Source organism: Nicotiana tabacum, chromosome 11 (genome assembly GCF_000715075.1).
Source record: "Nicotiana tabacum cultivar K326 chromosome 11, ASM71507v2, whole genome shotgun sequence".
NCBI lineage: Eukaryota > Viridiplantae > Streptophyta > Magnoliopsida > Solanales > Solanaceae > Nicotiana > Nicotiana tabacum.
The window spans coordinates 39457786-39482244 of record NC_134090.1 but is presented as its reverse complement, the minus strand read 5'-3'; the positions used below and the strand labels follow the sequence as shown (position 1 = coordinate 39482244).

General features: G+C 37.1%; 3 protein-coding genes across 10 annotated transcripts in view; 1 reads left to right on the top strand and 2 right to left on the bottom strand.

Moving 5' to 3' along the window:
• Positions 1 to 5355: 5355 nt before the first annotated feature.
• Positions 5356 to 8532, bottom strand: LOC107825147 (glucan endo-1,3-beta-glucosidase 8-like). Its single transcript, XM_016651978.2, has 3 exons — positions 8038 to 8532; positions 6639 to 7429; positions 5356 to 5870 (listed from the first exon to the last, which is right to left on the bottom strand). The coding sequence occupies exons 1-3, from the start codon at positions 8367 to 8369 to the stop codon at positions 5560 to 5562; spliced, it is 1434 nt and encodes a 477-aa protein (XP_016507464.1). The 5' UTR covers positions 8370 to 8532; the 3' UTR covers positions 5356 to 5559.
• A 772-nt stretch (positions 8533 to 9304) lies between these two features.
• On the top strand, positions 9305 to 16848 carry LOC107825143 (S-adenosylmethionine carrier 1, chloroplastic/mitochondrial). 6 transcript variants are annotated; one of them, XM_075225010.1, is made up of 13 exons: positions 9305 to 9444; positions 9591 to 9664; positions 11211 to 11306; positions 12256 to 12339; positions 12850 to 12925; positions 13125 to 13215; positions 13823 to 13876; positions 14015 to 14110; positions 14301 to 14390; positions 14682 to 14733; positions 15497 to 15558; positions 15713 to 15793; positions 16398 to 16848. In XM_075225010.1, exons 2-13 carry the CDS (start codon positions 9613 to 9615, stop codon positions 16518 to 16520), a joined length of 957 nt encoding a protein of 318 aa, XP_075081111.1. In that variant the 5' UTR covers positions 9305 to 9444; positions 9591 to 9612; the 3' UTR covers positions 16521 to 16848. The 6 variants fall into 6 exon arrangements, with proteins under 6 accessions (XP_075081111.1, XP_075081110.1, XP_075081109.1 ...); XM_075225009.1 differs by having other exon boundaries at positions 12256 to 12342; positions 12853 to 12925; XM_075225008.1 differs by having other exon boundaries at positions 11211 to 11318.
• A 1006-nt stretch (positions 16849 to 17854) lies between these two features.
• The window catches only part of LOC107825144 (uncharacterized), a 46429-nt gene continuing 39824 nt past the window's right edge, over positions 17855 to 24459 (bottom strand). For all 3 annotated transcript variants that reach the window (XM_075225003.1, XM_075225004.1, XM_075225005.1), the window contains 7 exons: positions 21981 to 22097; positions 21632 to 21753; positions 20819 to 21551; positions 20031 to 20285; positions 19618 to 19800; positions 19077 to 19418; positions 17855 to 18921 (listed from right to left, as the gene is read on the bottom strand). In XM_075225003.1, the coding sequence (XP_075081104.1) occupies positions 18172 to 18921; positions 19077 to 19418; positions 19618 to 19800; positions 20031 to 20285; positions 20819 to 21551; positions 21632 to 21753; positions 21981 to 22097 (2502 nt within the window). In that variant the 3' untranslated portion in view covers positions 17855 to 18171. The remainder of the gene's footprint in view (positions 18922 to 19076; positions 19419 to 19617; positions 19801 to 20030; positions 20286 to 20818; positions 21552 to 21631; positions 21754 to 21980; positions 22098 to 24459) is intronic.

Here is a 24459-nt window from a genome sequence, read left to right as displayed (position 1 = left end):
ACTTTGTAATGGGCTAAACTGTCTGTGTCCATATAGAATAGTCGAGCCCCGATGGAAAAACATGTACGCATGTATGAATTATTCAAAGAAGCATTCTTTCTATATCAAACACTTTGTGTTTCAAAGAAGTTTACTACTATGTATTCAGCGAGAAACGGCTCAAGGGCCAAAACACAAATACAACTCGAATACTCGGGGATTGTCATCGATAGTCAACACATTCGTGTTGTCTAAACTCGAATTCATAAGACCTCAAAGAGGCATCCCTCGACATACAGGCCAAGGCCATCATACTCGGGGACTAATATTTCGAACAAGTTCGAAATGCTATCGGGAAACAAGTCCAAGTGACACACCCCGAAGGCTACGACCATATTAAAGGCTACGGCCGAAATAACGCGGCTCGGAGATGTCCGAATCCTGCAATAAAAATAGGCCTTCGAATTCTATGAAAAACGGTTAATAAAGGCTACCCTCAGCAAAATGATCAAAGGGCTTCGATAAAATCAGCACTTGAAAAACCTTACGGGGTATCGAATTATTCAAATACAAACTTGTACTAAGGCATAAAAAACAAAAGGGTTCCGATCGAGACTAAACCCTCAAAAAACCCAATGGGTAAAAAATGCATGCCAAGGCATAAAGAAATTTTTACTAAGTCTTTAATAATATCCATCTTTCAAAGGCCATATCAGCCCAACCTAAAAGAACCTAAGGGCTAAAACATGTAGAGTTCGAGACCTTGTTCTCACTCAACTCGGACCTAAGGGTCCCATCATCCCAAGCTCGCATCAAATCGACTTGAGCATAGCTCGAGGATTCATCAAAAACCATTAAGAAGTATTCTATTATAAGTTCAAAGATTGCCCACTGATTACTAAAAAAAACTAAGGGTTTGTTCTACTCTGAGTTCGAGCTAGTGCCCACTCGATTGTTGAAGTTATAACATCAAAAATTTTCACAAAATAAAAATGAAGCAGACTTCGAAATAAATCAGAGATGGAACGAAAAGAAAGGTAATTCCTTATATTCATAAAAGGTATTTACAGTGCCCCCAAGGGGCCTTACACAAAAAACAAAAAACAAAATCCTAAGAGCCATTCTACTTGGGGAACCGCATCCCCGGAAACCGCATCTTCGGGAACCTCCTCCTCAGGGACTTCATCCTCATCTCCTCCACTCTCGGAACCACTAGCAGAGTCTTCATCATCAGAGAGTAAAGCGATAGCCTCATCCTCCAAAGTTTTTTGCCTTTTCAATATCAGCTGAGTGGTCAAAGCCACGAACGTGCACTTCCTCAAGAGTTTCTCTCTGGGATTATCACCTTGACTTCAGCAACGATGGAGATCTCCTATGCTCGAATGTTAGCAGCCTCGGCATCAACTTGATAAGAGGCCACAAATGCCTACGCCTCAGATTTGGCCTTCGCAAGCTCGGCGACCGATTTAACTTCGAGCTCCTCAATCTTTCGGCTCCGGGCCAAATTTTCCCCTTTGCATTTTGAAGCTAGCATTTGATCGAAGCCAACTGGGCCCGAAGCGTGTCTTTCTCCAAGGCAAGACGACCCATATGCTACTTCCACCCCAGGGTATCGACCTTTTTTGTCTTGACCTCTTCTCGAAGCTGCTCCACCAGCTCGCCCTTCTACTGGGCCTGCAAAGTCGAAAGTGTTAATCACTAAATCAAATGAACACGTAACAAACTCCCAAAAGTTGCATTACCTGCTTAATGAGCTCAGTCTGTTCCTGATGAGCCCTCTCCAGTTCAGCTCGAAAATCCCTGATCTCCCCCTCTTTTTGAACATAGAGGATCTTAAGGTTGTCCCTCTCTTCCACGAGCTTCTTGAGTTCGGCCTCACATCGAGTAAGCTTGGCTCGATATTTGGAAAATGCTTCTCGATAGCGCGTTACATCCTTTCACACAAAAGGAAAAAGTTAGACTTGGAACAACAAGAATAAAACTCAAGCATAATTTTGAGGGCAGAAACTTACTTGTTTTAGAAGCCGCTTGGCCTCGTCAAAGATAAACGAAGCATATGGGTCGGGACCATCTTCGACGCAAAGCATTCCCGAAAAATATCATTCCCTTCATGGGTCGTCCCCACGTCGGGAGTCTTCATGGCCCGAACATCTCGGAACTGTCCTTTAGAAAACACAGGGCCAGGCGGGGATTCATCTATGTTAATTATCCCAAGTGATTCACTTGGGAGATTCTCTTCTCTTTGGGGGGCCTCAAAATTAGGTTTCTCGGGCTCGCCTGTCAGATGTCCTCCAAGGCGAGGAGCGCTTTTACCACCCAATAGCTCGGGGACTCTGCTTGAGCTCCCCTCCAAGATTTCTTCGATTCGAGATTGAACCGCACCAGCCACTGTTGGTTCGTCAACCTTCGAAGCCTCAGTGCTCCCTCTCTTCCAAGCTACCAACAAGCAGTCGACATCTTCTCCCTCTTCGTCGTCATCCCGAAGGTGTTGGAATGCTTTTGCAGATAGGGCTGCAGGATCAGCCCTAGGCTTTCGAGCCTTATTTTTCTTGGGCTTCGGAGAACTTGCTGGCGAAGCCCTTTTCCTTTTCTTCTCCTTGGTTGGCTTCGGGATTTCCTCTTCACCGGGAGGAGGCGACCTCATAATAGTGTCTCCGAGGCTTGTGTAAAGGGAAAATAAGTATTTTACAGAGAAACGTCAATATATGAACAAGGGAACTCACCATGATTTTTAGCTTCCTACTGACCCTTGGCCAAATCACGCCAACAACATTCTGTGTGTGAAGAAGTGGAGGCCAGTTGTCGAACCCAAACTGCGAGGTCCAAAATCGGACCGGGAAACCAAGGGGAAGTTGCACCATTGAAAAGGAATTAGATCGAAGAAGAACAGGGAAGGCAGAGTAAAAAACATCATCGATAGGGTTGTACATACGTTTCATGTTCCATCCCTAGGGGAATGGCATCCTTTCGGCAGAAATTAAGTCGGAGGTCTTGATTCGGACAAACCGGCTCATCCATCCCCAGTCCTTGTCCTCATCGATACTAGAGAATAGCGCCTTCGAGGATCGATGCTGGAGATTTATCAAATCACCTCGATAGAGGCGAGGGCTGTATAGCCTGATCAGGTGGTCGAGTGTAAAAGACATCCCCTTGACCTTGCCCGAGAAGTACCTAAGCAAATTGACGATGCGCTAGAAAGAAGGGTAGATCTGGCCAAGGGTCACTCGATACTGGTGACAAAAATCGAGAATGATTGGATCTACAGGACCTAGTGCCAGATCTACGGGACCTAGTGTAAAAGGATAAGTATACACACTTAGGTATCCTTTCACAAGGGTAGTGATGTCCTCCTCTGGGGAAGGAATCACCACTTCCTTGTTATCCAAATTGCAGTCCTCTTTCACCTCTTGAGATCGACTTTAGATATCGAGAAGATGTATCGGGACATAGGCTTACATCAACCTAGAACTGATGGAGGCTTATCGATTTTGAAATTGGAAGATAGCTCGCATGGCCCAGGAATGCATTCCTCGATACGAGGTGGCGCCGTCGTTCTACCACCGGCCGACCGCGATGACTAGGAGGCTTTTTCTTTCCGAGGAACGGTTTTAGATGTTTTAGCCATTGCTGTTGAGAAATTTAAAAGAAGAGAGGAAGTTGATGTTGTAGCGAGAACAAGTTGAAGAAAGGATGAACTTAGAGAAGATGAAGAAGCTAGTGAGGTTTTGAGAAGTAAAGATTGTAAAAGTTGTGAAATTGACCTATTTATAGTGGTCGCTTTAACGGTTTGGGGAAGCCAATGGCCGACTATCAGTCGCCCTCAATTAATGGCCTTGGAAACTATACAGACGCGACCTTTCAATCACTTCAGTCGCTGACGCCACGAGATTGACATCATGATTGAGGCATCGAAGGATCGAGGATCAAATCGTTTCTTATCATCTTACTTTAAGAAACACGGGGACTATCTGTATACGGTCGAAATCAGGTATGCCCGATTTCATGGGCTCGAAGAGTCCCTTCGAGCCCGATGACAGAGTACAAGACTCGAAGATCGAAGTACAAGATAAGCACCGAGGCCGAGTATGACCAACCCCGAGATGATGTTATTATGGGTTTGTAACAAATAGAGCAAGATTCCCGCAACGTCCCTAAGATCACGATGTAAATTCTGGAATAGGTTTGTACGAGTTTGTACGAATTTGTACTAGGCGGTTAGATAGTTGTCCCTATAAGATTCCTTACTAAAAATGGAAATGTACCTTATAAAGGACTCCCTTATTATATAAAGGAGAGCCATTCATTTGTAAGACCATCAATCATTAGAAAACGAATATGCATTTTTTTTACTCTCTTGCTCATTACTCATCAGAATTGTCCTTTAACTTTACTGTTCTTACTGACCTACCTCGAGGCCACCTTAGCTTGAAGTCAAGACTTGCTTGCACACTGGTTTGATTAAACTTACTTCTTTGATTTATACGTTTGATTTCTTGATTATCAGTTAGTATTGAACTAAATCACATATCTTTAAGACCCCAATATAAATTTAATTGTTACTCAGATTTTAGAGGTAAACAAATATATAAATATATAATTTTTAAATATACTTTAAGATTTTATATAGAATTTTCTTTAAAAAATATCTAGAACTATTTGGAATCCTCTAATGGGATGTAATATTTAATAGAACTATGTAGTATATTCATTTTTATTTATTTTAAATAATGGATTGTACCATCACTTTCTTATCAAGTGTTATTAAAATGCATCAATCTCTTTATTCTTCCATATTCATATGTCAAGATTTATTAAATTTTTATATCTTTTTTGAATTTAAAATGATATTTCGATGATTTATAATTAAATAGAACATCTCATTATTTAGGTATCATATCGTTTTTGTGTTTAATTATTAAATTCGTTTAACTTTGAAAGCGTACATCAATGAAAAATTATTGTTAGATGACTAAGAAAATAACTATCATGTGTTACAAAAAAAATCCCCATAAGAATATTTTAATAGATCACGTGTTTGTTAGTTTTTAAATTTTTACTAAACATATATTCACTTATCAATACTTTATCTATAACTTTAACAAAGTAATAATGAAATAATATTCATGTAACGAAAAAACCCTGAAAAACCCGATAAAATCGAACCAATCCAAAATCGATATAGTTGATTTGGTTTGGTTTTAATAAAAATTGAACCAACTCGATCAATGTACATCTCTAGTTATTACATATTATATAATTTGCTTTGTTTTCAAGTTATTAGTCACTCTTTTTACGGATCAACAATTATATTTTAGGTAATTTAGTAATATGCAAACTTTTAGCAATATTAACAGAGTAAAAGTTGAACTCCTCATCTAAAATACTGCAAAACTTCTTTTTTCATTCTGTACAGCAAAACTTCATTATCTTATAACAATTTGTATCCATACAAAATGAGACATCTAAGTTTCAACAGAGTAAATATTAATTAGTACTTCTGTTATTTATTCAACCAAACATGTGTGGCTGATATATACATGAAATTCAAAAGCAAATTAACTTGTCAATTAATTTTCTAGCCTAGACTAGAATTGCCAAAAAGATGAAGAAACCAGCAAGAATGTGAAGCATTGCATCCAAACCAATTCTAACTCCAGCACTCTCTAAACCAATTGGGAATAGGCATGAACCAGTTGAAGCATTTTTCTCTACAATCTGTGCCAATCCATCAAATACACAAGATTCCACATCTTGGTTGTTCATTTGATAATACATGTTGAATGCATAAGAAACATTTCCATCTGCATCCAACTTGTTGCATGATCCTCCATAAGACAATGCCGTGCAATCAGACCTAGAGCAAGCATATTGTACGCTCGAAGGTAGTTTACCTGATCAATAATAACAACGACGCCTCAATATATAAGAGTCGGTTATACTTAAAAGTGACAAAGTTAATCTATTTCTTGGTACCCTTCCTAACCCGCCAAATTTAACAAACTGAATTATTATCCGTTTGTTGACTCGATCCAACAGATTGAACCTAAAATGATCCATCAAATTATTGGATCAAAAGTGTCAATAGTATAACCTGATGTATCAAAATACAATTCATACACCAAACATACCAAAACAAATTTGGAGGTTGAAAATTATGTAAATTTGGAAAGAACTTAGCTAATATTTTAAGAAAAATACTAGCTTTCATTTTTCTTGGTGCAAAAGAAAAATAGAAAAGGAAGGAAGGTTGAGTTATGTTGGACATGTTATGTTATGATATGTTATTTGACACATCTTGATCAAGTGAGTTGGGCTGTCTAAGTTTGACTCAACCTGTTCATTTGCCATCTCTAATCTTTTTGTATTTTTTATAATGGGGTAGGGGATTATAAGATGGGGAATCGAACCCTAACCAACAAGGTGAAAGTTCAGGTAGACAACCAACTGAGCTGCTAAGATTCCCCATTCATCACTACTCATGTTGCTTCGTTTAAGTTCATCATGCTCTAATATCGTTACTCGACCAATCTAGCCCATTTTTGCCTAGTTATATTAATTATAAGCATTGCTCATGTCGCTTCATTTAAGCTCATCTTAATCGAATATCATATAAAATAAAATTTAAGCAAAAAAGAAAGTACTAGAAGTTCAAAGTTTACCTATATCTTCAGCATATTTGTTCAAAACACACCATTTGTTCTCCAAATATTTGATGTTCTTTGCACCAACAGGCATTGACTCATGTCCTTGTCCTGTGAAATCCATTGGAAACTTAGGTTGTCCATCATATTTAAAAACACCCCAATGTCGTTCAAAACTTCCAGGTGCAATACTCTTTTGGTTCTCATCTGTTAAACTAAAGAGATAATACTCAATATATCCAGGGTAAAGTGGAGTTCCTTTCTTTGAAGCCATTTTCTTGAAAAATCCACTATAGAATTTTTTGGCCAATGTAACATTTGCATATAAATCTCCATCTGTTGGCCAACCAATTTCTCCAATAATCACCTTTACACCCGGAGAACCAGCTTTTTTTAATGATACAACTAAAGTATCTAAATTGGCATCAAACATGTTAGTGTACGATATTCCATTGTCACGTACAAGCTTGGCTTTATCATCGAAAAATGCAAATTCTATAGGGAAATTTTTGTTCTCGTGAAGACTAAGAAAAGGGTATATATTTACGAGGAACGGAGCATTGTTGTCCTTGAAAAATCGACAGATTTTCTGCATTAAGTCTCTAATATCTGATCGAAAATCGCCCTGTGATGGACCTGAATTACCAGATTCATAAACATCGGCATTTTGTGGGATTGTAGCTTTGATTTTGTCTCCAAGTCCAGCAGAATTGAGAGCTTTTTGAACATTTTGTAACGCTGGAAATGTTGATTTCATGAATGAACTATTGTATGATTTCAAGAATGGTTCATTTCCAACAGCAACGTACCTTTGAAACATTAACAAGTTATAGTCAATCCATATAAATAATATTCATTATTCAAAGTAATTGCTATAAAATAACAGTACAATAAAGGATTTAACTTACACACATTAATAATGCAAAAATCTTTCTCTACTTTATCAGCGTATTTTAATTTGTTGTTAGGTTACCTAACCCATTTTTTTTGTTACTAATCCAACTTATTATGAACAATTAATTACATGTAGTTATCTTTTAAGAGATTTGATCGGGTAAAAATTCTTTTACCAGCATCTAGAAGTTAAACTCTACAATAAAATAGTTCATTTCCGATAATGGAAACCTTAATATTTTCTGTCTTAGCTAAACAAATTTGGTCCAAAATATAATTGTCGCTTTAGGAAATAAAGACCCTTGCTCGAGTAAATGATCTATATAATTTAGTAAAGCGTCTTAGTAATGTTCAGCAAAAACTATTTGAGAAGAGATAATAAGTAATTTAGTCAAATAACCCTTATAATTAATGTTGGTATTGAATTTTAAACAACAAATAACAAGGAGCATAGAGTTATTTTAATATTTTTCGTGAATAATGAGATAAAAGAAGAATGAAAAGATAGAAAAAGGGTTCTTACTTAATATTAACACCTCCATCATACAAATGTATGCTGACATTATTTTTCACCCAATCCTTGGCAAAGTCATAATCATCCGCAAATTTTCCCAACTGATTATTTGGAATTCCAAGCATAACCTCAATACCAGTACCAGCAAAGTACTTAACAGTCCAATGATCAGAATCAAATAATTTGATCTTATCAATCTTATTATCCTTGAGCATTTGTACAATTGTTGTAGGGTGCAAAGTTTGTGCAGCTTGTGTACCCCAATTGACACCAAGACCATTGGCAAAACTAGTCGATAGCGCCAAGCAACATACCCATATCAACATCTTAATATGAGCCATTGCTAGTGCTGACTAGCCGCTATAGGTAGATTATATTCAGTGCTTATAATTCTGATATAATTATGCACCAAATAGTTATATAAAAAAATAATTAAAGTATAGGGGATGTTAAGAAAATGATGAAATGGGAAGGAGATGGTTTGAAGGGAGAAATGAGAATGAATAAAGTTGAGATAGTTTTATTCAAAGCTTTGAAGATAAGAGAAAATATGGATGCATGAGCTAATATCAAGGAGAGAGTAAAGCGGACAAGCATTACTTTTTATTTCTTTTCTTTTTCTTTGGTTTCCTACAACTTTTGAAATTATGGAAGAGAGGAGTTTATGATTTTGTTCGTTAGAATTTAATTTCTCTGTATTGTATTTCTTTTTTAGCAAGACAAAAATTGTTGCTTTTTTTATGCATTTATTTTTTAAGGGATAAAAAGGAAAATGAAGGCTAAAAATACTTATTTTCATGTATTTTATTATCTGATGTGAAAAAAGACCTTCAACTTATTTGCAAGACAAATATTTTATCTACAAGCTGTTTTCATGTTTTTTAAAAGCTTTATTTTTCTTTCTCCAAATTTTTGAAAATTCGTCCAAAAATTATCTTTATTTTTTGTTTTCACCACGTATCTGAGAGGCTTGATTAATCCGAATTCGCGCGACGTAAGATCCATTAAAATAATTTTTTTCAATCTAACCTGATTAAGGAGGAAAGAATCCTATCCGTTCTACCACAACTTTGTAAGTTAGAGAAAACTATTAAACGAAGCACATGGCCAAAAATTTCACCCTTTTTTATTCTTTTTTTTTTTATGAAAAAAGAAATTAATACATAGTTACACTCCTATTTATTTATTGCAATACGTAACGTTAGTCTTAAATGGTAACACATACAAAGTTTGCTTGTGAAAACCAAACAGCATTTTTCTTAAAGAGAATTAACGATATTGCTTCGTAGATATTGTACCCACATGCAGAAACGTCTGTACTTCGGTGAGTTCTGACATGTAATATAGATAGCAACGGTTTTCAAGAAGCAGAAGCTAACTCTCTGCTGCCTCTCACTTCCAACTTCCCAAGAACTGGTAATTTTAACCCAACCCCATTAATATTTTTGAATTTCTCGACTATTTTTCTTTTTGTGGTCTCCCCCCCCCCCCCCCCCCCCAAATTTTGAAAAATTGTATGATAAAAGTTCTCAAATTTCTGTTGTTTATGTGTATGGGAGAAGAGGGAAGAATTAAAGCTTCAAAATGGGACCTTTTGCATTAGCTTTGGATACAAAGAATTCTTTTGCAGCCTCAGGTAATTCACAACTCTCCAGTTTTTACTGAAAGTTGTAAAATTTGCATCTTTCACTCTTTCTGATTTTGCCCATTTTTCTTGGGCTGTTATTATGTATGGAACTTAACACAGTGGACTGTGATTCAATGTAGTAGTAATGGCAGTCTAATTGTGTTTACTAATGGAAATGGTGTTGAATCCTTTATAAACTGGCATTTTATGATATATATGTTAATTTGGTGTTGGGTGTGTCTCTGTGTGTGTGTGGGGGTGGGGGTGGGGGGGGGGTGGGGTTATAATGAATTCCAATTTAATGCTTGGATTAATGTGATGATATATTTTTGGTTTGAGACTTTGAGTGATGATGGAAGCAGATTTTACTTCTGGAGAAGAGGATGCATTGGTATTAGTGTGGGTGCAGGTATACTCATGTTTGGAAATCGAAATAGTAACTGATATAAGTTAATTGGCCTAGTGGTCAACAAAGTGGAAGGAGACCCATGAGGTATCAGTTTCAAATCCTTGTTCTTATCCTTTGCCTAAGCCTTGGTGTAAGCAGAGATATCTGGTACCTATGTTGGTGGGAGGTACCGGGTATCCAGTGAAATAATCGAAGTGCGCACAAGATGCCCAGACACTACCATCATTAAATAAAATAAAAGAACTAATATAAGCGAATCAACATATCCGCCCGAAGATATGGGGGTGTAGGGTTTACGCTGGTACCCTTTGTGGCAAAGAGTGATGAATGAAGTTCATATGTTTTTAGGGGATTCTAGTTCTTGAATATAGGAGATCTGGATACTTAGACTAAGGTTACTAAACACTCTCAATTACTGGATTTAATATTTACTGGAGTTGGTGATTTTCGTACTAATATGACTTGAAGTTGGATAACTGTTGATATTTTTTTTTGATGAAAAAACTGTTGATATTTTAATTTGACAATTTTAATAAGTGCAAGTATTTCAACATACATATCTGATCACCAATATGTGCTACTACGTGTTGGTTCCGAACTGAAAAAGGCTACTAGTGATAATTGTGAAATATTTCTGTTAGTTACATCAAGGAAAACTTTTTCCTTCAGGAAATACATTTAATTAAGCAATTCTTTTAGCGTAATGATAGGTTTAGCTTTTTGGCTCAAAGCATTAACGCTCAATAGATTTAGCAGTGTTCCTTTTTGAAATAACAAATGTTTCTTTTCATCAATATCGAGTACATTCAACTATAATTGTCGAATGAGATTAGCTAACTATTCTTTAGCTGATGTCTTGGATACCAATCTGCACAAAACAAGCATGAAATGGAGAGGTAGCAAGATGGTTTGGCATGTCACCTATTCAGTTATTAGAATGTTCTTGTCTCTTCGACATGATATACTTAAGAAGAAGCTAAAGGTTTCTCAATCAAATATGGTTTATCTTAGTGATATGAAGATTGTTATTCAAAAAGAGAGAAAAGATTACCCATGCATTACGTCATATTAGGATGTAGATTTATATTGATTATTTATCTTGTATGTTTCCCTGTTCTTTCTTGATGAGGTGGTCTGATTTTGCAGATGCATCTGGTAGAAAAATGGATAACCTTCAGATGGTACCAAAAAATTTCTTCGCATCAGTCAACAGCGGAGAAGAGAAACCATTTGATTTCTTACGTATACTATTTGGCATGTCTGCTGAAATTATAGTAATAACATGACGAAATTGTTGCACGCTTGTCATATAATATCACTCTCTCTGTCTTTTTTCCCCCAATTGAATGTGAACTAGTAAAGCAATAGTGACATTCGATATTTATGAGGAAGTGTTAAAAGTATATGTATGATGGAGTTCTGGAATCTTGCCTTTGTTCTGTGTTACAAATGAAAGATGAAAGATTGTATTTTCAAAAGAATAACCAAAAAGCGTTTAGGACACTCAAGCAGTAAAAATTTATCAAGTACAAATGCTTAAAGGATATATGTTGTTACATGTTCTAAAGCTGAGTATATTCTTTTAAACGTTACCAAATTAACGACTACACCCAAATTGCCACAAACAACTTCCAAACCCAACAAAACACACCCTAACAACGAGGGAAAAAGAGAAGGAATGAAGGAAGACACATAAAGACCATTTCTTTCACGGTACAACATAGGAATTACATCATCCTGCTTTCTCAACTGTCCCTTCATTTGTGCTTTGATTCTTCTTTACCAAAAGTTGCTTCAATACTTGAGGTTCAGGGAATTGAACAGTCACACCTTAAAAGTTATTTGAAATGTAATTGTTTAATCACTCGAAAGAGATGTTCTTGATTTCATCTGAAAATTCAAGTGATAAACCCACCAATCAAGAAAGGTTCAAGTTATAAACCTATCAAAATACAGAATAAGTCTCTGGAGCAACTTGGTGCTCACAAACTTATGATGCATCATCATTATTTCAGACTAGTAATACTCTTCCTGGGGTGTGGGTATGAAAAGTAAAGAAATAGAGTCCCTAACTTCTAACAAGAAGAAATTTCTATTTTCTAGTAATCAAAACTATTATAGGACAAAAATCTTTTTTGTTTTGTTTTTTGGTTGAGGGTTTGGTGCTTCTAATCTTGTCATATTCGTGCAGAGGGTGTCATAGCAGGAGGGACAGCAGGCGTTGTCGTTGAAACAACTTTATATCCCATTGATACAATTAAAACACGACTGCAGGAAAGTCAACTATTAAATATCCCTGTTTATAATCACAAGTCAATGTCAATTATGTATGCAATGCTACTATGCTAGAATGGTGTCCTTAGTAGCTTCATAATTAGCTTTAAGATTGTCGAGACTATTAGCTCCTTATGTTGACAGGCTGGATAAAAGAGAAGTAGATAGATAATTTTGACAGAATAAACTTTTGAAGTATTCATAGTCATGTTCTGTTGCATGGTCTCCCTGACGTAGCATTTTTATACAGCTGAGCACTGCTTTTCATGGTTTGTTCTTACTCGTATTCAGGTTTTCTGCTATTAAAATAGTCACTATGCAGGCCTTTTTTTCATTTTAATTTACATTATCTCTGGTTCATCTTGAATTCTTTCTTCAGTTCTAGCATTTGCATGTCATCTAGAACAGCAGGTATTTTAGATATCCAGCTCAAGGAAACAAGTGATATGTTTACTAGATAGGGTGTCTCGGATTTGACTAAAACTGTTATTAAGCTGTCTCCCTGTGCAGGCAGCTCGTGGTGGAGGACAAATAGCCTTGAAAGGGTTGTATTCTGGGCTTGCTGGAAATCTTGCTGGAGTCCTACCGTAAGTTTACTAAAGAAATACCGTGTAATAGCATAGAACTGTTTACACCTGAACTGCTGTCAGCCTGATGCAAATGAAATTCCTTTTTCCAAACCTAACTTGCTTTCATTTCCTGAGGTGAACAGTCCTATTTTCTTGTATGGTTTCTTACCTGAGGACATTTAGTAGTGATCTCTATTGATCCTGTTCTCTTATGCAGGGCTTCTGCCATTTTTGTTGGTGTATATGAACCGGCAAAGCAAAAGTTATTGAAGATGCTTCCCGAAAATCTTAGTGCTGTGGCCCATCTTGTGAGAATATTTATCCTCCAACTGTCATGATTGCATTTGGTCTTGTTTTCTAGTTTGTGACATGACATACACCAAATTCATTAATAGAACTTCTGTGACTAGAAGTCATTTTTAAAACTTTTCTAGAGAGTGTTTGATGGCATATGCTATTCCCTGGTCATTTGTTCCCCACGGAAAAGGAAAGAGGTGCCACATGGAGAAGATTTTGATGACTTAAAAGGAACAAAATATCGGTATATTAGACGAGATGATACATTATGACACTCAGGTAACTGGCTAGCAGAAACGTAGAACATTGAAATAAGAAAAATTAACTCAATGCAAATCTTGCAGTCTGTCAAGCACACACTAGTCCTGGTTACTGATTACATGCTCACCTCATAAAATATGATAACTCTATCTGGAATCCTCACGAAGTTATTTTTCTCAGGTCACTATTCTTCAAGTTATGCCTATACATTCTCTTAGTATTTTGAATATAAGTTTTCACAAAAAGGAAAAAAACAGAGTTGCTTTTATATCTCAGTGGTTGACATCTGAAGCATGCATTTTACTCTTGCAACATGTGGTTTCTGTTTCTTAATAAAATCTGCCAAACTTCATGCAGACTGCTGGTGCTTTAGGAGGCATTGCTGCTTCTTTCGTTCGTGTTCCAACTGAGGTGAATGAATAGTTTTGAGATTCTCACTTTCCTGAATATCAGGATTCTCCTTTTCTTATCTTTTTTTTTTTGATTTTGCTCGTTTAGGATACCCCCTTTGTAAATCTATTGATTGCATTTGGTTTCTTGAGACTACAGGTCATTAAACAGCGGATGCAGACTAGGCAATTTGCTTCGGCTCCTGATGCTGTTCGCCTAATTGTTTCTAAGGAAGGTTTTAAAGGTCTTTATGCGGTACGCTAGTTCTTTAAATGTCACATATCTTGTCCATAATTTCAGCACTATTTGTCCATTGTATTTCAAAACAGTTTTCGGGTAGAACTGGTTCAGTTTTTTTTTTTTTTTTTTGCAAATGATAGTTGGGTCCAGCAACGTGATAGATATAATTTTGGTTTATTTCATCGTAATGTGGGGACTTTTGTAGGGATATGGGTCATTTCTACTTCGAGATTTGCCATTTGACGCCATCCAGTTTTGTATCTATGAGCAGCTGCGGATAGGTTATAAGCTGGCAGTAAGTATCCTGCTTTCCAAGATGTTGAGTGCAACTTCTCATTAATATCATAGAAAACTTACCCATTTCGCTGTTGGCTCAAATGGGCAATGTTTTGGGCCATTAATATTGCTGGTAGGGCAATGTTTCTTGAACTAAGAAACATGAGGAACGTTACATTGCTGATTTTGCTTTTCGACTTGCCATCAAAGATGGAGACGATTAAGTATTTTCTGTTTGATGGAGAAAGATACAGCACTAGTCTCTGAAATTACTACTAATATCAAAGCTGCTTTATGTGCTTCGTACCAGGCAAAAAGGGACTTGAATGATCCAGAGAATGCTGTTATTGGTGCCTTTGCTGGTAATCCACCTTCAAAGCCCTATTACATGTCCATTCATTTGTAGTTCTCTGATTATGGCATGTTGGCTTTCATTTATAATATTTAAGTTGAGGATTCAGCTGCTGTGTAGAGAGTGTCACTGGCTCTTTCCTGTAAGCCTGCAGTATCAAGAAATGTAGGCTTAGGCAGACAAATTTTTACATTGCACAATTGCATTGGTTTTTGTGTGAGTCAAAGTTCACCCATAACTGACTGGACCACAAAATGATCCCTATGATTTTGACTATTCCTAATTTGGGTTAATAAATTGGTGCTTTTGCCTTTGGCTTGAAGTTCTGTAAATTCAGGTCCTATGAATTGTGAAAAGTAGAAAACTGAATTGCAGGGTTCTCAATCTTACTCTTGAAGAGTCGGTAGAATGAACCAGCAATTTGAAAATCTTTTGGGCCAATCTCAAATCTCCTCAAAAGATCTTGCAATAATACATTGCCCTACCAGCAATATTGCTGGAACACATCAATGAAATCTTCTCATTACTTATAAAAAATAATTGCCATTTATGAAACCTCTTAAAACTTATGCAGCAAAGTGTTTTTTAAGTCATGAAGAAAATATTGTAAAATCGCCATTTCAGTGAATGAATATGCAGTACTGAGCGATAATTTGGCATGATTATATGACTAAGTTACTGTTGTTTAAGGAATGTGAATAACTGAAATTCCTAATGTTTAGGTTTAGCCCGTCTACGATTATAACTTCTCATGTTACCTCTACTTTTTGCAGGTGCTCTAACTGGAGCTATAACTACCCCTCTTGATGTCATTAAGACGAGATTAATGGTTCAGGTACTTTCTTCACGTGGTAGTCAAACAATCTGTGTCTCCTAATTTCTTCATCCCATGCATGCATGGCTATAATAAAATGAGACTTCCATGAATTGCAAGATTACTTTCCATTTAATATAGGTAATGTGAAAACTCTAGTCTTGTTCCTGTGCAGGGTTCTGCCAACCAATACAAAGGCATCGTTGATTGTGTGAGGACTATTGTTGCAGAAGAAGGAGCTCCAGCACTTCTAAAGGTAGAGGGATCCCACAATTCCTTTTAGACTGCAGTACTAGGACCCAAATCTGGGTTCTTTTATCCTGGAGACTGCTTATTTTCTTGGTTTGTTGATTTGTCTCCTTTATGGAAAAATCAAATGGATGATGAAAGAGCTTAGCATCCCTGCCGCCCCTTTTCCCCATTTTCTTTCTCGGGACTACGAGGGGTATAAAAACTTAAAAGAGATCACTGACTTCTTGTCCTTTACTTTCCTGATTACTAGTTGGTTTGATTGCTCCATGCTGCATAACCAGTCTTAATTTTGATGGGACCTTAATATAGTCGTAAGCTGATACCACACATTTTCCTCATTGTTCCCTGCATATAAATAAAAATTATGTACTTTTGTCCATCTTCTCTTAACATTATATTTTAGATGCATCATCCTAAATATTCCATCAAATAGAAGCTGCTAAGGACCGACACAAGGAACTTCCCACATTTCTCCCAAGTGTATTGAGTTTCTTTGTTTTGTGACGTGCAATAAATATGAATGTGTACGTTTTGATCTAAAACTCATTAGTTGATATCTGACACATAATTGTTGACCTCTGTTTGTTTGGAATTCAATTTTATTATAGGGCATCGGGCCAAGAGTGCTGTGGATAGGCATTGGCGGATCAATATTCTTTGGTGTTCTTGAGAGGACAAAGCGATACCTTGCACAAAATCGTCCTGATAATGCAGCCTCAAAGCAGGATTAGCTTCTATACTTTCTTGCAACTAGCTGCATGTTATGGATATATAGAATTTAGTTACTACTCACTAATGGCGGTCTGCAGAATGTTGACTCTGCTAGAAAATATTCATAGAGGTAAAGAGCTAAGCTGTCCATGGAATTACTATACAAATTAGCAACAAGAAGTAGCATCTTTTGTCAGAATGTGCCCAAGTGAGATTTTGTTACTCGGAAGATTTTTAATTATTATCTTCAGGTCTTAATGTGTTAAAATCATGCAAATCAGTGAAACAAGCCAATTATTCTTTTATGTTATTTGGGTGAGAATTTCTGTTGTGTTTTTTTAAACACAATATTGGCTGCTCATTTTTTTTTTTGTTGGTTAAAATTAATGTCTAATTGACATATTTGCTTCTTTCGCATTATTCTATTATTGCTCATCTTTTTTTCTTCTTTTTCCTTTTTCCCCAATACCACAAAGCACTTATTGATGTAAGATTCAAACTAGCTTTAAAGCCTTTTCTGCTGTAACTCAATACTGTGGATCCTCTTAATCCCGGGAGAAATTAAAAAATAGCTAGATTTACAACTGGTCGTTCAAAAATAGTCCAGTTTCAAAAGTAATTGAAATTTAGCCACTTTTCATGTAAAGATAAATCTGAGCGAAAACATTGTTCAAAATCCGAAAAATACACCAGCATATTATACTGGAGTTCCAGCACAAGTATGCTGGAACTCCAGCATAATATGATGGAGTTTCAGCATAAGTACACTAGAACTCCAGCATAATATATTGGAGTTCCAACAAGTATCCAGTCTTCAGTATATTATACTAGAGTCAGCAAAGTATACCGGTCCAGCATAATATGCTGGAGTTCATACACAAGTGCACCGAACTCCAGTATATTATGCTGGACCGGTCTCTGTTGCAGCAAAATAGTGGCTATTTTTCATTGACTTCGTAAACGCTAGTTATTTTTGAATGACCAGTCCGAAAACTGGCTATACCGTGCTATTTTTACCTTAATCCTCCATTTAGAACCCAAAAAGAAAAGTCACATACAAAAATAATTTCTTCTCATACGTTTATATATGCATGTGCGAGTGTACATACAAATATATTTTTTCTCCCTGAACGGTTTAGTAAAAGTGGTTATAAATTCTTCTAGGTCAAGTAAACTAGAAGGAGAGCACTTCAACTAATCAAATATACATATGAACCTAGCCATAAACTAATTGGTCACGTGATGAAAAAGGCAACCAGCAAATAAAACCCCAAAAAGATTTAACAATTCCTGATATAAGATTCAGGAGGTATTAGTATGAACTCTTTCCAACTCACAAATATAGAGCACAAAATAAAGAAATTCCACCCACTTACATTGCATATCCACAAAAGAATATCGTACAACAATATACATGTACTCTAATATACATTCCTTAAACAACAAAACTGCACTCTGTTCACCCGTCCTCGGTTCAGTTGGAAAGAATATGGGTAAATGAACAAATAAAATGATGCCAAAAATTGCAGATCATCAACTCATCAGACCTAACCATCTATACTGTGTCTTCAAGAATTTACGCTGCTTCCTACTAAAGCTAAATTTGGGGCACAAAAATTCAAAACTGATATAGCATACAACTGTATCTGTAGGAGGTTTCATGTTCGAAGCTTACATCAGTGGAAGGTAACCTCCACCATGACCTTTCCTCAGGACAAGAGGTCCAGCATTTTCAGGGATTTTATCGAATGCTCTATTGCATGCATCAACCACATCGACAAAACCAGTTGCGATGGTAGCCAGTTGGTATCGCAACCTCAAGTCCCTAGTTCTTCTCAACAAACATCTAAATGATCTCCCGAGATACTTTGCCCATTCAGCTGGGAGCCCTCCCCCTGTCAACCACACGGAAAACTGGGATTGATCTCCTCTTGCAGCGACTTCAGCCCTATAAAATCTAGCAAGTTCGAGAAGCATCGACGGTTGAAGGGGGAGCACAGCAACAAATTCAGCCACAAACTGTTCAACGAGCTCTGGTCTGAGCATTTGATTCCAAAGTACCAGGGCCCATTCACCTGGCTGGTTAAGGCCATAAGCTTCAGCAACAATTAGTGCTTCTTGGAAACGGGATTGTTCGACCAGTGCCCGCCTTGCATTAGTTTCAGACAGATTGAGAAAGTGTAAGTCTGGCATCCGAATCTGCAGAGAGAGAAGTGATGCCTGTGCACAAGCTTGGCGTGTTTTGTTGCCAGCATCAATTGATGAGTAAACTTCAGCAGCTTCAATGAAGTACCGCATGGAAGCCAAGAGCTCATCAGTCTGATCCTTGTCAGATCGGAGGGAGCACTCCTTACTTGATTGCTCTGCTCGTGACTCCAAAAGAGAAGCCGTCTCATGCTTCATATCAAAATGGCTATAAACCTATGGGAAATAGAGAGATGCACATTATTTACTCTCTAAAAGAGGCATATATTTCTGCTTTGAGGAAATGAAAACAGTTTTTGGGAGAGAAAGCAGAATGGGTTAAAGTGGGAGGATGAAGCATCTATTTGACATGAAAATGAAAAAGTACTAACCATGGCAAAAGCATCAAGATCATTGGGATTAAATTGCTTGAGTAATGTGAGAACAGCCATTCTGAATCCTCTTACTGCCTCGGCAGTGCCAGCGTTGGCATCGATAGCAGCTGAAAACTTCTGAAGAAGAAGATCGAGCTGACCATTCTCAATAAGGATACCAAGAATGAAATTAAGTGCATGGAAGTTCCCCACTCCGGTTATCAGGCGAGCTAAACATGGAAAATCACCCTCAGATACATAAGCCTCCACCTTTTTGAATGCAAGATCTACAAGAACATCAACTCCATCAAGGCATGCTGAGGACTTGTAGAAGTGGTGGGACAAAATGAGAAGCTCAACCTGAAGAACAAATTTTGCAAAGAGAGCACGTGACTTCAATTAGGCCGTAATAATTAAAAACCAAAGAGCAAAAGCTCTCACATAGCGTTACCACCTTTTTTATTGAACATGCACACTAACTCAGTAAGTCCATGATTTACAGAACAGGGCTTTCATGATGTTGACAAATGGGTGAAGACCTAAAGGACAATACACTTACTTCACAGGCATGTGGTATTCCTTGACAAGTGGCAACTAAACGCAGTAAAGCATGGCCAATTTCTGGTTCAGAGGGGCAAAGCTCAGCCCACTTCAAGAAATCAGAAAATCTCCACAATAAAGGAGCAGGCCCCTCCTCTTTTTGAGATTCCATGTAACCTCCACGATGTGCTGCTAGCAAACCCTGTGATGAGATAACATTTATAAATAAAGAGAACATTATAGACAGACTGAACTGCATACTTTTTACATAGACAACTTTGGTACTTTGTGTTTTGTTACTAGATCAAGTCGTAAAAAAACTAAGCAAATTTCTACAAAAGCTCAAATTTGATGTCATAATAATATTCTGGCATTTTTATTTTGAGTTAGTGCCCATACTCCCAGAGGAATCAAGTTCAAAAGAAAAAGTACCTTCAAAAACGACTCAGCAAGAATTTGAGCGATACTAGCTGCAGGCATATAATGTGATTGAACTAAGAGCTTTGCTTCTTCAAAAGAGTCTTGCGCTTTTAGAGATAGCAATTGTAAGAGTTCAATAGGATGCTTTTCAAATGCTTCTGAAAATGGAATACCCAAAACATTTGCAGTCTTCACAACTGATATTATTCGCATGCAAAGGCCGCGTCCCCTACCTTCAGTTAGGAGAATTGCTAAACTCTCCAGTACCTGAAGTTAAACAAGATATTAATTCTTTTCATTCTTTTCTTGCAAAGAATCATGGGTACAAGTGACAAATCAAATGATGAAAGCTAAATTGGAAGTGTCAAAAGTGGAAGAGTCTTGATCATAAATAGCAACACAAGCCAAGTCTAGACATCTTTCATGTTGGTAGAGCACCAGTTGACAGAATGTCTTATATAACGTTACTAATTGTAAGAAGATATAATGTTGACGACCACATGATCTTCCTCTATCCTCCTCTTTTCCCTTTTCTCATTCCACCCACCTCCTTATGCTTCCATCCACTGAGCCCGCAGTTCTCTCATTGGAAATAAATGCACTTCCAGCTCTGGAACTTCAGAGCAATTTGTCCAAAAGCTAACGCAGGAAACTAAATGCCGAAGTGCCGGATAATAGTCAGAACGGTAAATGCAGAAATGATTCAGGAAAGAGGGATATGAAGGACAGTCAAACATTTTTGTGTCAACCTAAAGAGGGCTAGACCAAAAGAAAAATAGGAGATAAAACCAGCTGACTACCTGGAGAGCATCAATCACGTGTTGATTAGGGAAAAGATGGTATGACTGCATAATAGAACGAAGTTCTCCATCGAGCACCAATATCGATACTTTGTTGTTTGGGGTGGCAATTGCAGCAAGCTTTAGGGCAGCATCCACAAGTTTGAATTCAAATGGTATGCAGCCTGGAGATAATTTATGTTGAAGCTGTCGGGAAGCCGCAATTTGTCCAAATTCCAGCAGTGAAAGAACAGCTCGTTCTAGCTCCGCGGGTCCAACTCTTTCCTCCCACTTCGAAAAATTTGCTTCTATTTTAAGGTTTTCATCTGGTATCTGTGAATCCTCCTTTAAATTAAAATTAATGGAGCTAGTTTCAGGCCCGTTACTTCTGTCCACTGGATCAGCTAAAGACTTTCTTGAGGGTACAAAACCTTTGGCTCTCCTTTTCACTTTTGCACCGCCCAATATGGCAACTGAAGAGCTAGAATCTGACATCTGAGTGGTCTTGAGATGTGACTGGTTACTTTCCTTTGTATCATTCCTCTCCCCAGACTTGATTCTCACTGAATTAATGTGGTTATCCATTTTAGTAATAATGCTTGCAGTTCGGTCAATAATGCTTGAGCCCTTGCCACTTGCAGGTTCACGACCAGAGAGGGTAAACTCTCCTTCGCTTTTCACTTGAGTCTCTGATTCAACCGCCAGTAGCCATGCTCTAGTTTCAATTTCTCTCAAAAGATTCAAAGGACAAACTCTGATACATTTATCCAAGAGTCATATCAAGAGGTATTAGAAGTGAATATGTTAAATAGGAGACCTCAGTAAAACACTTACGGGTTGCATTGAGTAATCGTCCCACTCAACCACTGCAGAGAAAGCAACAATAGTTCATGAAGCTCTCTAGCCGGGAGATCTTTTTCCGCTGCCTCTGCATGCTTGAGGAAAAATAATCCTGCCTATAGAAAAGGTTAGCAACCGAGATAAGTAAATAAAATAAGTCATAAAAACAATCATCAGATGAAAAGGCGTCCAGACAGTCCAGTTCTGCATTAAACTTCCCCTCCTCCCAACCCATCCTCAACTAACAGCAAGAGAAATAAAGAACAAAATTTCCATGTTTGAAAGTAAAATGAGCAGCAGTGTAGGCTGACATCACATCTATTTCATAATGTAACTAAAGTACCTGTAATGGTGGGAAGGAATATCTAAGAAAGAGAGTCTGGCAGTGACCCCATAAAGCAACCCTTTCTTCTGGAACATCCCAAAGGAATTCCTTCCACTCTGCAACCATGGACTCAGCCTTCATACATGAATGAAAAACACAAAGAGAGGAGAGATTAAGAGGATCAGATTGATCAAAAATCTGCAGTCATGAGTCAATAACAATGAAAAGAAGTATGCAAAAAAATAAAGGAGAATAGCAAGATGGTTAAATCCTTAGATGAGGAGAACAACAGATTGCAAGATGGGTAAATGCATAACATAACATAAATCACAAACAAAAAAAGGACACACCAAAGGGACAAACAATTACGTCCAAGACAGCATAGATCACATGACAACTGTCTAGATGGAGATCAACACTATCTCCAAATAGATTATAGTTCAAATATCTTAATATCAACGTTGAAGGCCATGGAAATTAAGAACAATGGGCAAAAGAGATATTTGGAAAGTAGGAATTCTGGAACATATATGATCTCATACACAGGTTCAATATACTTCTCCAAGAATTTGACTGATTATTGCTTTACGAGTCTCCTTTCCTGTTTAAGTGGTCGATCCAGCATTCTAGTATTACAATTGCATTTATTTGGTATCAGCATCAATTTTAACTTCCAAATTCCACATGTGGTAAGAAAATGTTGCATTTAACATTAGGGCTTAATCAAGTTTGTTAAAATAAGAAATAAGTGATTTTTTTGGGGTCGGGTAACATTGTATTCATCAGCACCAAGTTGGTACTGGCAATCAAAATATGTACAGATTACAGGGACCTTGTATCTTACAAGGAATCAAAAAAATCTACAAGTCATTCTGCGTCATCTATGTAGTTCTCTTTACACCAGAACTAAAAAACAATTCAGCTTAAAACAAATAAGTGATCTTCACAGTCGAGAAAGTGCTTTTCTAATTGCCCTCCACCCCAAAGATGTTGACTTAGCCTGGCTTTGAGAAGCATACTGAACTATGATCAAACAAATATTTGATACAAGTGTTTTTTTAGAAGCATTTGATACAAGTATTTTAAGTTTTCATAAAGTCATATTTTTCTGTTGGCAGTTCTTCCATATGTTAATGCCATTATGAATATCTTTAACAAAAGTCTCATTCGACTTTCTACGTCAACTAAGACTTTGGAACATAGAGTTTGATGCTTCTTCCTAGTTCGTATAGGAGACCTTTGAAGTCTAGAAACAACAATTTGTTATGCTTAAATTAACAAGGAAATGGCTATTAGGGAGATGCACCCCTCTCTGTAAAGGCCAAGGCATTTTAGGAATGATTCCTGTGAGTAGTCATGTCCCTTCTCTTATTTTCCCCACAATTAAAAGCGTCAAAAGCTTATTTATAACACATTTCACTAGGTTAAATTTTTCAAAAATTCCACACACCTGAATGCATCCATCTCTTCTTTATCAGTTAATTGAGAAATCAAATCAGTAGGCTTTACTATATTCCTGCCCAGTCAAGAGAAGCAAGCATAGGATTGGCAATATCCTTCTTAGCTGGAAATTGCTCCTTTCATCTTGAATCAATTTACCACAGAAAAATCTGCTTCTGATACTATGTGACACATTTTATTTGATAAATGACACTATTTAAGACTATTCAGCATCAGTACTTGTAAACCATTTCTGACTCAATAGCGAAAACACTTGAAAAATGAATTCCTATGTCATTCATGGATTGCACAAAGTGTGAGGTGACTTATCCCTTATGTTTCAGCCAAACCAACACCTGGCCCCCCACACCGTATTAGAGAAGGGAAGAATCAGTTCCTATGCTATAGGACACCAAGGGGTAGTTTGGACCATGGACTAAATATGAGGGGATTACAATAGAGAGATTGTTATTAGGTGAACAATAATACAAGAATGGTAAATAATACTACAAGGATTGTTGCGAGGATGGCCTGCCTTTGAGGTATTTTTATCTTCGCATGCTCTTATCCAGGTGTTTTTTCCTTGGGTAAGATAAATAATTTATTAATCAGTGGAAATTTATACAAGTCGTATTTACAAAAGAAGATAATCTACACAAAAATATGATTCTCTGCAAAAGACACCCAACCATCTATACCTCAGGGGTATATACCAAAAAGTGACTAAACATAGAAGGCTATTCCTTAAATTTACAAAATCATTTTCTATCTCTTCAGACGCTCTCCTATTATCCTCCTTCCATAAACCCACGTAAGAGCTAACGGGGCAACATCCCATGCCTTCCACCCTATAATACAACGGCTAAAGTCTTCTCATTCATAATACTCCACAGGCCACAATCATATGGTAGAGGTTATCCAGGTATTATTAGTACACACATTCTTAATCCACATTATGTCCTGCATAAAATAATAAATAGATTGTTGCATATGTTATGCTGATATTAGTAATACAGAGTTTTATATCAGAAAATAAATTTTCACTCCCTCAATTTCA

Coding starts and splice junctions, on each gene's coding strand:
- LOC107825143 (XM_075225008.1), top strand. CDS start 9,613: ATGGGACCTTTTGCATTAGCTTTGGATACAAAGAATTCTTTTGCAGCC. Junction 14,111..14,300: donor GTTTTAAAGGTCTTTATGCG/GTACGCTAGTTC, acceptor GGACTTTTGTAG/GGATATGGGTCATTTCTACT. Junction 15,559..15,712: donor AGACGAGATTAATGGTTCAG/GTACTTTCTTCA, acceptor GTTCCTGTGCAG/GGTTCTGCCAACCAATACAA.
- LOC107825147 (XM_016651978.2), bottom strand. CDS start 8,369: ATGGCTCATATTAAGATGTTGATATGGGTATGTTGCTTGGCGCTATCG. Junction 7,430..8,037: donor GATGGAGGTGTTAATATTAA/GTAAGAACCCTT, acceptor AATGTTTCAAAG/GTACGTTGCTGTTGGAAATG. Junction 5,871..6,638: donor CAAATATGCTGAAGATATAG/GTAAACTTTGAA, acceptor ATTATTGATCAG/GTAAACTACCTTCGAGCGTA.